This window comes from Etheostoma spectabile, chromosome 3 (assembly GCF_008692095.1).
Source record: "Etheostoma spectabile isolate EspeVRDwgs_2016 chromosome 3, UIUC_Espe_1.0, whole genome shotgun sequence".
Taxonomy (NCBI): domain Eukaryota; kingdom Metazoa; phylum Chordata; class Actinopteri; order Perciformes; family Percidae; genus Etheostoma; species Etheostoma spectabile.
In genome coordinates, this window is record NC_045735.1 from 2,925,195 (window position 1) to 2,938,268 (window position 13,074).

Consider the following 13,074-nt stretch of genomic DNA (forward strand, 5'->3'; position numbering starts at 1 on the left):
GCTCTACCACTGAGCCACAGCCGCCCACAGCTGGCCACATCTAGGTGGTCTGCATTTCAATAATTTAGAAGGAAGCAATGTTATGGATTTTTTTAACTGTCATTTCTACTATTTTTCATCCAAAAATCAATGTCCTTGTTCCTCCACATCTGGCAGCAACAAGAATAGACAATGCTTTCAACAATAAAGGGTTAAGATGTATAGGTTCCAACACAGATCACACTTCAGCGGAGATTTAATACACTGGGTTAGGTGGATTTTTAAAGGCTTCAGTGCTTCAAACTAAAAGCTTGTTAGATTGCCTAACAGTGTCCAACCCCCATTCCAGTAGTGGAACTGGAAAACTGTGTTTTTGTATCTTCCCAAAAAATAATCCCACAACCCTATACTCTGCAATTGGCCCAGTGTGCGGAGGTGTAAAGTAGGCGCGGCGCAATTTATTGCATATAACCACTTTTGCCTTATGTCATACAACCTAGTTTGTTAGAAGCATTCTTAGATCTATGTAAGAGCATATGTGATTCTTTACAGAACCAAGACACATTTTGGTTCAACATTCATTTTTGTATAAGATTGCGGTGCATCCAGTTCATTTGTCTGAACGGACAGACTAATTTTCACAGCTGAAGAGTGAGCAGCAGCAAAGCCCTTACTAGGTAGTTAGTATGGCCATATTACACAAATCCGAGGGTCACATGTGTTGACATAAGCCTCCATCTGCTCTGTCTATATGGTGTGAGTGGAGACAGAGATGAGAAGAGGTCTGTTTTGAATGTTCCTCTAAGATTAACTCTTCTTTCAGTGAGGATGATACCGGGACTGAGCTGTCCTACTGATTGGATTTGAAGCCTGGGAGAGAGATTTGAATTACCTGCCCTCAATCCCCCTCCTACTCTCTGTCTTACGTGAGGGAGTATTTACAGTAACATGATCAGATGGTGTCAGGCACTATAAGCCTTTGAAGAAGGGCATTTGCACCAATCGGAAAAACAAGTATGTAGACAGGGGTTTTGACGCTGCGCCATTTTCCCAGAAAGCATGCAAGGCTTTCACGAGAGTGTCCTCCAATGTTTAAACATGTTGCCATGGGCAGCACCCACAGATAAACTGCAGGCCTTTTTGACCGCAGCCTCTTGAGCAATGACGACTCGGCTATCTAAACTGTTGTCCGATCTCGGGTGCCATTAAAAACCACTTAGAGCTTTATAAGGGGCGCAGAGCCCTTTGCGATTTTTCCTTTGGCGCAGATGGGATGAAAACGTTTTTAGTTTCCTACAAGAGGTCAGGAAAGGTAGCTCCCTTCATGTGTTTTATAGCTTTGAGTGCTATATTAACATATTCTGTCTTTTAGTCTGGAGGCATTTCAAAGATGAAAGATAGAGCATGTTCCCATACCTTTTATGGCTTCCTGGTATCACAAGTATGAGAGGATTTCAGTCTGCTCCCAAATAAATGCCTGCAGCTTACAAAATCTGTACCAGGCCAGACAATGTGAGATTTTGACAGTTAGGACAACATCAAGGAAATGACCCTGGAAGGTTTGACAAGTGGGTTTTCTTCCATAATGTCCATAGTGGGGTTATCTGTGTAGAAGTGGGTTTCATCAACTTTACGTTCAGGTCAAGGTGATTTCAGGTTTCTGAGGCAAGGCAGCTTCTCACCCTACTTGCCCCTCAGTCCCACAATATCTGTGGGTCCTTTCTTATCCCAATCCTTTAAGAACATCACTGAGCTACAGTCAGGGAGCTAATCTGATCTTCATTTGCACTATCCGTGACATTACCACACTTATCCTCCACACACAACTGTTTTTAACAGCCCACCGGATCCTTTCTTAAGAAGATGATCATTGCAGAGTGCAAAGTATAGACCTTTGTTAAAGCAGGTTTTTGTTGGTCCCTGTCGGTTGCATATGAAAAGGCTGTTTCTATAAAAACTGACAATCATGTTTACAAGATTAGATTAAATCCTTCTTAAAGGTTCTAATCGCACTGATTTCTGTTTGAGAATAAGAAATTACGTTGGTGCTTAAGCTAATTCCTCTTATTTAATACTCAATTGTTTAATCAAGTGTTGCTTTGCCTTCATGTGACAGCCACATTTCTTATACAGTACCTTTCCTTTCCATTCTTTAACAGGAGGATGTTTCCCAGCTACAAGGTTAAAGTGACTGGGATGAACCCCAAAACCAAATACATCCTACTTATTGACATTGTCCCAGCTGATGACCATCGCTACAAGTTCTGTGATAACAAGTGGTAAGTTTTTAATTGCAAAGCCATAAGGTCGCTCCGTGGCATACTTGGTCTGGTATGACCAGGCACTCAGCTGATGTTAGATATTGCTGTGTAACTGACATTACGAAGTCTACTGACTTTATGAGTCTTCTTCACTTCTATAAACTTTGACTCGGCATGTCACAATTGAACATTCCAATAGGCTTTTCGCAGAAACAAGCAGAAAACAAACTGTGACTTCACAGAGGATTTGTCCTGCGTGTAGTGCCATTGTACTCACTCTCAGTCAGGCTGGCTCATGATGATGTCTTAAAGAGGAATTTGGGAAATAAAGAGGAATTCAATGTGCCATTGTCCTGTAAAGGTTCTGTAAAAGTTGCATCGTTTTGCTTCAGTGAGAGGACTAAGGACTAGCGTAATACCTCGACACGTCTGCAAAACCCTGGATTAGAAACATATTTTTTGTGCCTCCAATGCAAGAATTTTCAATAATTCTTGCTTTTTACAACCTTTGCGCATGGCAACTACTGAATGGTTAACATTAGGGATAGATTCTGCAAATGGTTAAAAACTATTGTCAAGGTATTGTTAGGGTTAGGCAAATATAACAGTTAGCTAGTGCGTCAATTTTGTAAGCAATATGGTAAGTTTGATATGGAATATTAAACACTAAACAATATCAGATTACAATATCAGCTAAAAATGGTCCTGCATTATTGTCTACATTATTGATGTGGCACTGATTTGTAGAGTTTTAGGACCTTCATTATGTTACGTTATATTGCACAATAGGGACCCAACCGCAAATGCTTTGGGGGGCCTTTAATGAGGTCCTGGCCCTTAGTTTGTAACCCCACAGTTCACTACAAAGGGCCAAACCATTACACCAATGTTCTGCTCCCTTCTACTCTCCATGAGATAGAAGGACAAAGAGTCATTACCTGTACTTGCTGCTTTGGTCATGCCTATATTGGGTAAATATGTTATGGTTTGGGTATTTTGTTCCTCCTTATTTGGTATTTTGGTTCTGTCTTGTCTCCTAGTGTCCTCCCCGGTCTTGTGTTATAGTTTCTGTCTTGTTTTTCCCTTGAGTGTCTGTATGTTCTGTTTCCTGTTTTATTGTTATACTCTGGTTTTCTGTGCTGTCTTGTCTTTAGTTTTACTTCCTGTGTTTTCCCGCTCCTGATTACCTGATGTCTTCCACCTGTTTCCCAGCCTTTGTGTCACCTGCGTGTCACACCTCTGTGTGTGTGTGTGTGTGAGTGTGTGCGCTTGCTCGCGTGTTTGTGTGTTTGTTCACCTGTTCCTATAATTTTGCTTTGCATTTAGGACTCTTCCCTGAGGTTAGTTTTGGATTGTTCCTTTGTTTTTCTGGAGATCCCTTTGTGGTTTGGACTTTCTTTTTTTGTGTAATAACGCCTGGTCAAATGCTCTCCTGCCTGCCTTTCATCTCTGCATTTGGGTCCTCCCTTCCCTACATGTAACAAAATATATTTTAAAAAATAGGCATTTGATTCCTCAGATAACCATGATCACAGTATTAAATAAAGTACTAGAAAGGGGGAAAAAGCTGCTGGACTGAACTCAGTATTTTCCAGTGGACCCTGCATCTGGAGGCAATGGCATTGCAGTCCTCATCCATCAATATGACATTAGAACTGGCATTGCCACTTATCCATGAGTGGACATAAAAGTTTTGCTAGGAAAAGCTGAAAAAAACACAACATAAGTTTTTTTTTCTTGTTTTAACAGCCATTTGTTTCTGATCTTGTGTCGTGGCCTGCAGTTGGCAGGTTCTGGTGTTCCTCAGCGACACCTTGGAGAAGCATAATTACTAATGATGTTTTAGCAGAGGCCACCTACTTCCAGTCTAAGGGATTTAATACTGTGAGGGTTGAGAGCAGTGGTGTTTTACACCTCTCATTATGGTAAAGGAGACTAGGTTAATGTGGAGACGGGAACAGACATTTTTAGTGAGTGATGTTAGATTAACCAAGGCATATTATCTAAACGATGGATGGCATTAGCTCTTGAAGACCGGGAGAGGCAACATTAGGTTTATCTATCATTATCAGTTTTCTTCTGCATGTCTCTCAATCTGTTTTTAGGATGGTGGCTGGCAAGGCCGAGCCAGCAATGCCAGGCAGACTCTATGTGCACCCTGATTCCCCCGCCACAGGAGCTCACTGGATGAGGCAACTGGTGTCATTTCAGAAGCTCAAGCTAACAAACAATCACCTGGACCCTTTTGGGCATGTGAGTACCTGCAGAGAATACTAGTACTTTCTATAACTCAAAACCTATTTAAAGAAAGGGTTAATGTTTTTACAAAATATATTGAATTTTGGATTTTGCTATCATTCCAATAGTTCATGACATGCTCTAATTATAGCAATCGCAGAGGTTAGTTAAGAGGATTAGGTGTGTGTGTGTGTGTGTGTGATAATCTGCATTGTTGGGGTCCTGTCTTTTGTATTTTTTTTCTTCTATGTGCAAGCTCGCTTTTAAACCTTTCAATTTGCACACTCGGTTATGTAGGTGTTTTTAAACTTACTTGTTAATAAAATGTTAAACACAGACTTCATGGCAGACTTCATTTTTTTGCACCAGCTCGAGTTGGAAATGTCTTCAAAATGCCTCCAGTGGCAATTTTTGTAGCTAGATTCCCACAACAATAACATTTACTCACCAATTTAATTGCTTTTAATGGTCACATAGAAATCTAATATAATTTAGATAATATGATTAATATGTGGATTTAATAAAGGTTCTGACTCATGCAGCTTGTCCTAGTGGACTAAGGTTGTGTACAACTGAGTTATCTGACACATCTGAGTCAATTCCATAAGTCCAGTCGACTCTAGTGGTTCATTGTAAAGAAAACCAAACTGTGACATAGATAAAGCTAAGTATTGGACAAATTGCAATTTTGACCGGACGATGGTGCTAGATAAAAAAGTCAGGGGAACAGTTTACAAAGAGTCTGCACTAAGTGTTGTAATCCATCCAACAGTTCAGGTCCAGAGACATTTCTCTCTTTTTGAGGGTGCAAAGGATAAATAAAATGGTGATGATCTGCCCTGTACCATACAGTTAAAAAAAAACAGTCTACAAACAAAATCAATACATAATGCGGTAAACAGGGTTCTACAGGTGAAATACCTTTGGATTGTACAGCTAGAGGCGCGTAACTGTGGGTAAAGCAGTTACTCCCAAGGCAATTTATTAATTTCAGCTTTGCCTGACTGGAATAAACCTCTCACACTCCAATATACTGCTGAAATTTCCTGAAGAAGTTAGAAGTAAAATAATTGCTGATAAAAAAAGAGCTGGTGTGAAAAATTGGTGATACAATCAAAGGAAAAGGTTGAGTTTTTTCAGATTTCTGAAAGGTAGGATTACAAAATCTGAGAAGGCAGAGGCTGAAGTGGGAGGTGAAGAGTATGACTGTGGCAGGACTCCCCAGGGGGATTCTGGGATAGCTTGTCTGAAGCTATCCCATCAATGGGCGGGCTCATTAGGTTCATAACCTCTCAGATCAGTGGTGGGGCCTGCTGTCAGATTGAGTTGAGTGCCTGGCTAGTGATAAGGGCGAGTAATGAGGACAGAGAAAGTTTGAGGCCAGGCAGAGCCTAGATGACGCCCAGACCAGGAGGTGTCTAGTAGGCCCGCGAAAGAACTCCCATTCAGTATTAATTATGCACATTGTTGAAGGTGTAAAAATGACTAATTCAACTGTACTACTCACTCTTCTTCTTCAGTAGAACTGCCCTTTATGACAGAGAGCACACTATTGTAGAGTTCAGTACAAATAAACTATTACATTTTCCCACATTGGGAATTCCTGAGATGATGTCTTTTCACATGCAGGTCTATTTCCTGGGTTGACACCATGGAAATGTTTGAAAATCTCTGGTCTACAGTCTAGTCTTGTTGTAGAGGACTAGGTTATCAAGCTGTAGAATCAGCGTTCTACAGGACTAGAGACTTCTATTCCCAAGTTCCTTCAAATCCTTCACAGTCATTCATCTCCATATTGCACCATATCCCTCACCCACCACCATGCTGTCTTGACAATGGACCTGCTCAACATCAGCAATACAAACTAGCTACTACTAATACCAAACATATGTTAGTGACCTAGGAGTTGCCACTGTTAGCCACGAGATATTCAGAGGAATCTCCACTTAAACAGAGCTGATTTATTTCAATCACTAGTGATGGACTGGTACCATTCATGATTTTTGCCCAACAGTAAGTACCAATGCAAGAAGAAATATGATTACCTTTTATGTGGAAAGTAATTGCCACATAATGGACAGATGTGTAAACTGGAATATTTTTTTTATTAACCATAAGCACAATCTTTCCCTAGCCTTAACAGTTTTAGTTGCATAACCCAAGGCATCTTAACTGTAGTTTATTTGCCAATTATTTTAATTTGCTTATTTTACAATCTTTCATTTACCATACAGTAGTTGCCATTTACAAAAGGTAATCACTGGACGTGATCCAGGTTTTGCAGAATCATCCAATATTGACGTTCTTATCTGGCTATCAGGTTGAGTCATTACATGCTATGGTGATAAAATAATACTTTTTGTCTTTCAAAAACTCATCGCAAGCACACATCAGATGAAGCAAATAATCATGCCTCAATGTTTTCATGTTGGGAAAGATGAAAGCCAATACCTTATTTAGCTCTTTACTGGAGACTCTGGTCTGAATGTAGTGATCAGGGAAGCCTGATCACTACATTCAGACAGTCGCCCAAGAGTCTCCAGTATCATTTTAAACAGCTGCCAGACAGCAGAGCAAGCAAAGGTCAACAGAGAGCCTCTGGTGAAGCAGCCAATGGCTTATCTGTGTCTCCCCAGCCTGCCTCAGCAACAGGAGCATGTGAGCAAGGGGCCATTTGGTGTTCAACCTGAGCCTAGCTCCCCATGCCCTGTTCAACCTTTGCCTCTCTTTGAGAGCCCCCTGGAGGAGAAGGCTCCTTGTGAGAGTGTCTGGCAAATGGAGGAGGGGAACCGAAGTGCAAAGCTTGATGCTCATCAGCACTGACAAATCTGGACTGGTGATGACCCTGCTCTACTGTTGCTAACGCATCGCTGGGCACAGCACTCGGCTGCGGTGAGCAGACTGATGCTAGTGAGCCGACCTGTAGCCACCCAAACAAACTAAACACAAAGCATGCTCAGCACATGCTACCTGCTATACCAATACAACACATTTAGATTCAAGATCAAGGGTTATGGAGAAGAAAAATGCATCTAATCCAATCCAATTTAAGAACTTTGCACTTGAAAGGCTCAATTACAATGAGGAATTTAGGAGAGAATGGATGGTAACAGGCATGGTATTCTATATTATTCATGTTAGCTCACGGTGTTAAAATAGATAAATCACTCTATTGAGCCAACTACTTCACTAACAATATCGAAGAAAGGCCAAACACACTTATTACAAATAGTTTGATCGTATGGCATGATTTTAGGTGTGTCAGATGGGTGGTCAGGGAGTTGGAAATGTTCTTGCATGTCCCAATTCCAAAATAGTTCAAGTGCACTGGAAGTTGTTCGGCTGCCAATACAATTCCCATAATGCACTGTAAAAAGCAGTGAGCATACACCAGTTACAAGGTTCACCGCCACAGAAACAAATTCTGTGAAGGCCCAGGATTGTCCCAGTGACATCAACAAGTACTTTAGGGCTCCCTTCGCTTGGGAGTCAGCAAATTTGCAGACTTTGTGTGAGCAAATTATACTTTTTACAGCATTTTATGTTAATGTAAGTGTGATTTTCACACTCAATGACTTGTGTTCTAGTGTTGACTTATGATTCTATGGTACACATAGTTCACACAGTTAAATGTGCCGAGGGTAAAAGGTAGTGTACATTTACCTGGATAAGCATATGGTTTCTTTGAGAGCTGTGAGGCTTATATTTGTTTTACACATAAAATTGTTAGTTACAGTCTGTGAGTTTGTATTTAGGTGTTGTTAAAGTGATATCATTATCATGAGCTTTTTAATTATGTCCCAGGTCATTAACTCAGTCTCAGTGTTCATTGAATCACTGGTTGTAATCTAATTCACTGTAGTGAATGAACAACGTTGTTGAATGGTAACAACTTTCACTGGATACTCTGGAGAGAGGAATGATACTATTATGTGGAGTGTCCCAACCTATTATTTGTCAGTAATTGTGTAATTTTGAGTTTATTAACCCTTTAAGCCAGTTGTTATACATCAAACATTGTAATTTTCTTTGCAAACTAATGGTGAAACACAAATGTCAACCTCACCATAGTAGCTGTTCATAGACCCATGCTACTGTACAAGAAGTTAAAAATGAAATGTGTAACCATATCTTCTACTTTCTAGATCATCCTGAACTCTATGCACAAGTACCAGCCCAGACTACACATAGTCAAAGCCGATGAAAACAACGCCTTCGGATCCAAGAACACTGCCTACTGTACTCATTTCTTTCATGAGACAGCCTTCATCTCTGTAACTTCCTACCAAAACCACAAGGTACAGCAATTCTAAACAAAATATAATACAGATGTTAAAATAAAGTTAATCAAATACTTCTAATTTTACAAATATAAAAGTACTATTTATTGGTGCCAGCTATTAATTTTATAGATGAAAGGGCAATACACCCACTCATTTTTCTGAAGGTGAATCATGTTTAACTGAGTTTGAGAGTATTGAGGTGTAGGTGTAGATTGAGGAAATTGAACTATTAAAGTGTGAATAGGGGTGCAACCCAAGAACCTTAGCTTGGAATTTGTTGGTGTTCCTTTTTATATTACCTTTGGTTTGAAGAATGAGATCCTAAATTAAACATTATTTTTCCTAGATCACTCAGCTAAAGATAGAAAACAATCCATTTGCCAAAGGATTCCGGGGTAGTGAAGAAGGAGATCTGCGCGTTTCAAGACTACATGGGTACGTTTACACAAAAAGGAACTAGGAAAGTAAAACGGATCCTGTTGGACGGTTTAGCATACTAGACATACTGGTCTCTCGTAAACATCAGCTCTTCAGGAGCTTTTTTGTGTATTGATATAAAAAGAAATACCTATCATCCTTGAAAGACTGTTTTGAGTAGAATTTCAGGCATTGCAGACTGATTCATTTTCTCTTCTGTTGATACTTCTAATGTATAGGAAAGAATATCCAGTGATTTCTAAGAACATGGTTCGCCAGAGGCTCATCTCCTCGCATAGTCACCTAGCAGGCAAGCTCGGAGCAGGAGTTCTCACAGGGCACCCTCAAGTCCTGTCCTCTTATCAGTATGAGTCTGGGGTTCCTACGTCTCACTCAGACCCCCAAGACCATATCTCGAACCACTTTCCTCAAAGCAGAGATCCCAGCCTTCTGTACCACTGCTTCAAATACAGAGGTATGTTCTTGGCCATTGTTCTTTTAGCCATTGTACATCATCAGATGGGCACATTATGTGCTCCCTAATTAAAAAACAAAAATGCTGTTAAATCTCTCTGCAGATAATGCCCGACATCTAGAGCTGGGATGTAAGCGGCCATATCTGGAGACATCATCTGCGGTCTCAGAGGAGCATTACTTTCGTCCAGCTACCTCTTATGAGTCGCCCTTACTCTCTCATCCGTACTGCACTGAGGCAATCACCTCTAGAGAAGCTTGTATGTATGGTAGTATGGAAACAGAGTCTGGATCTGGGGTGGGGGACACAGATGATATGACCAATGCCTCTTCAATAAATTGCAACATGTGGGCTACAATGCAGCCCTACTCTCGCTATAGCGTGGAGGGTGTCCCGTACCAGCCCTTCACTGCTCACTTCACTAATGCTGCCACGGTCACGCCGGTTGTACCGCACCCCACATCATCTATGGCGCCACGACCACAGGCTGACTTGGGAGTCTACAACTCAGCTACGGTGCAGCGAGGACTGCCCGTCATACCTTCTTCATCCTCCTCTTCATCCTGCTCTCCAGCTGTTCCGGGATCCAGAGATAGGTCAGGCCATCCGCCTCTGTACCACAAGAAGCCAGGGTCACCGCTTCGGCCACATAGAGATTTCTCAACGTATCCCACACAAGGCACTATCTCCATACGGGATCCATCCTATCACTACCAAGTGGAGCTGAGTAGTGCAGGGACTCACTGGACTGACAGCTAACATGCACCACTGGAGAAACCAGTTTTGTCTAATGTACAAGTCTGAAATGAATCAAAGTAATTAAAGAAAACACACCGTGGGCTGCTGATGAGAAGCCGTGATAATGAACTACAGCCGTAATCACTGCCAAATTGCACTCCAAATCCATTAACATCCCAGAATTGGTACTGAAGCCCTACATGCAACACCGTTTGTGGTGAACTGTGGCTGACCATTTTACTTATGCAGATATGTAGCATGTGTACTAGTCTGTGATCAGATAGGGTGGTCAACACTCAAATCCAAAGTGCAGGTATGATCAGCACTTACAAATCTATCAGATGGAGTTGTAACTCTTGCCCTTAAAGAGAATTAGAGGCCTAGATATGTGCAATATGTGTGCATGATGGTCTCCCAGGGAAAACTGAGCACTGAGGGTTTTATCATTTCTTGTAGAGCTCCTCCTAGACAGAGCATAACTAAGGCTGTAATTATTCTATATTTTTGTTATTGTCGACAAGGCAGCGAACAAGACCCTACCCTGTCTGTATCACTCATCACCGAGCCCATTGGGGTGAAGACGTTAATCTTTAAAAACTGGTCAAAAAGCTCTCTGCAGTTCCCTAAAACAGCTGACAACTGTAGTTTTTGGCAAACATAAATATAATTTGTTGAGGACTTCTTTCAGCTGCTGATTAATGTGAGTCACTCACATCGCGTACTCCTTTCACTGCAACATATATCCAACTCACCCTTCTAAACATGTCAGTGTACTTAAGCTGTCAGTGCTCTGCTCATCTTTTTGGAGCTTGCCTGCTGCCACATGGCTCACCTGAAAGCTATCACCTTCTGCAACTGCTGTTCATATAGCCTTTCAAAAGCTCCACCTCCACCCCAGCATCCACCTGTAGATTCTGAGTCTATTGTCGTTTTCCACTCTCTGCTATGCAGTGCTTGATGTGAGGGGTAATGAGATCAAAGCCTCAACGCCAAATATCAACACTGTATGTTTTCTTGATTCACATAATTTCTATGCAAGTTGACTGACTAGAATATACATTTGGTGGGCTGGTGAGTATGTCCAGCAGCAGGACGGTTTATCTTAAGTAACTTAAAATAAATGACAGTGGCTGTGTTTATGTTTTTTTAGGAACACGTAAATTTATGCAACAGTGTTGCTCATTGATATAAAGGATAAGAGGATAGAAGATTTGTGGTTTGGGTCTTTTCATGATATTGGTTGACATTAAGAACAATATACAATACCGCCAGCTTTGAGAAGTAGGCTAGGGTTGATGTCCAAAAGGGATCACAGATTTAAAACCTTATCATAGCCAAGCTTCTTTAAGTCATAATTATTCATATGTGCCAAAATGAGATTTGCTACACCTTTATGTATAGGGTAAAAGTGCACTGAGTCCACTGCAAAGTGAGACTGATCATATCAGATTATAACTGACAGAAAAGTTCATTGGGCATACACTTAGAATCGTATGCACAAATACATTAAATTAGCTAGCTATGTATGGAAGTCTTTTCCCATGATGTACAGTAATTAAATCAAGTGAAAGGTGCACCAAAAACATCCATTGTGAGAGTTGTTAATGTATAGGTCTTATTCAAATACTTATAACATGTCTATGCTAGTTGCGTGATACTAGCACTAATCTGAGGAAAACATGTGAGTGGAAGATAAAGCCATGTGTTTGTTCGTCAAAGTTAGGTTCCAAACTCATGACTCCAAACAATATTCTAGTGAAACGGGACAGCAACCAGATGCGGACTTAAAGAACTGTCGTTAAGCCATGGTGAGTAGTACTGGAAAAGAGAGCTGCACATAAATCCCACTCCCAAATGATTTACTTGGAAGACTGCAAATGCAAAACAGCCTGAGCAGGCAGGAAAGCTGAAAGAAAAGGCTCTTGGTAGCATCACATACAGCAAAGTTTGAACTTGCATTGCTAGGAGACACTATCTTTAGGATATGATGGTGATCACTAATGCATTTGTGCATTGTCCCTTTATTTCATGTTAAGTTCTGTATAACATTTTTGAAATTATTGACATTTTTGCACACCTGATGAATAAACATTTTCATGCCTCTAATTGTTTGCTATGTTTACATTGTACTACTAAACTACATTACACTCACTTTAAAATGAAATTCCCATTTTTGGTTCTTGAGGCTTTGCATATAATAGCATTTTCAAATTCATTCTGTGTTTTATCAGTTGCATTAATGATGAATCATGTGTGAACTGTTCAAATGGGACATTTGTTTGATTTTACTGATGTACAAGAGAATGTCACAAGAAACTGCATGCCAAGATTATCAGATTATTCTTTGCTTACTTTCAAACATACAGTACAAAAGAAAGATAGTACACATTTTATACCAAATAAATACACGAGTCAAAATGTTTTATTACCAGTAGGCCAGTTATTCCAGTGTCCGACAAATCCCAAATCATACTGTTAAATATTACATCCAGAAATGAATGTGACATTAAATCAAATAAGTTAGCTAGGTAAATTGAATTGAGATTCAATGACATTACGAACAAATAAAACTCTGTTAGGACCTATGCTCATCTGCAGTCATAAAAACAGTAACCTGCCAGAGCTGAGCATTTAAATGCAACCTTCTCTCCTAAATAAACTTATAAATGGTAAAAATGCTCTA

General features: G+C 40.4%; 1 protein-coding gene across 2 annotated transcripts in view; it reads left to right on the forward strand.

Annotated features, from left to right (window-relative positions):
• The window catches only part of tbx4 (T-box transcription factor 4), a 28,694-nt gene extending 15,885 nt beyond the window's left edge, over positions 1-12,809 (forward strand). For both annotated transcript variants that reach the window (XM_032508279.1, XM_032508272.1), the window contains exons 4-9: positions 2,139-2,258; positions 4,346-4,493; positions 8,624-8,776; positions 9,108-9,196; positions 9,418-9,653; positions 9,757-12,809. In XM_032508279.1, the coding sequence (XP_032364170.1) occupies positions 2,139-2,258; positions 4,346-4,493; positions 8,624-8,776; positions 9,108-9,196; positions 9,418-9,653; positions 9,757-10,412 (1,402 nt within the window). In that variant the 3' untranslated portion in view covers positions 10,413-12,809. The remainder of the gene's footprint in view (positions 1-2,138; positions 2,259-4,345; positions 4,494-8,623; positions 8,777-9,107; positions 9,197-9,417; positions 9,654-9,756) is intronic.
• The last annotated feature ends 265 nt before the right edge of the window (positions 12,810-13,074 follow it).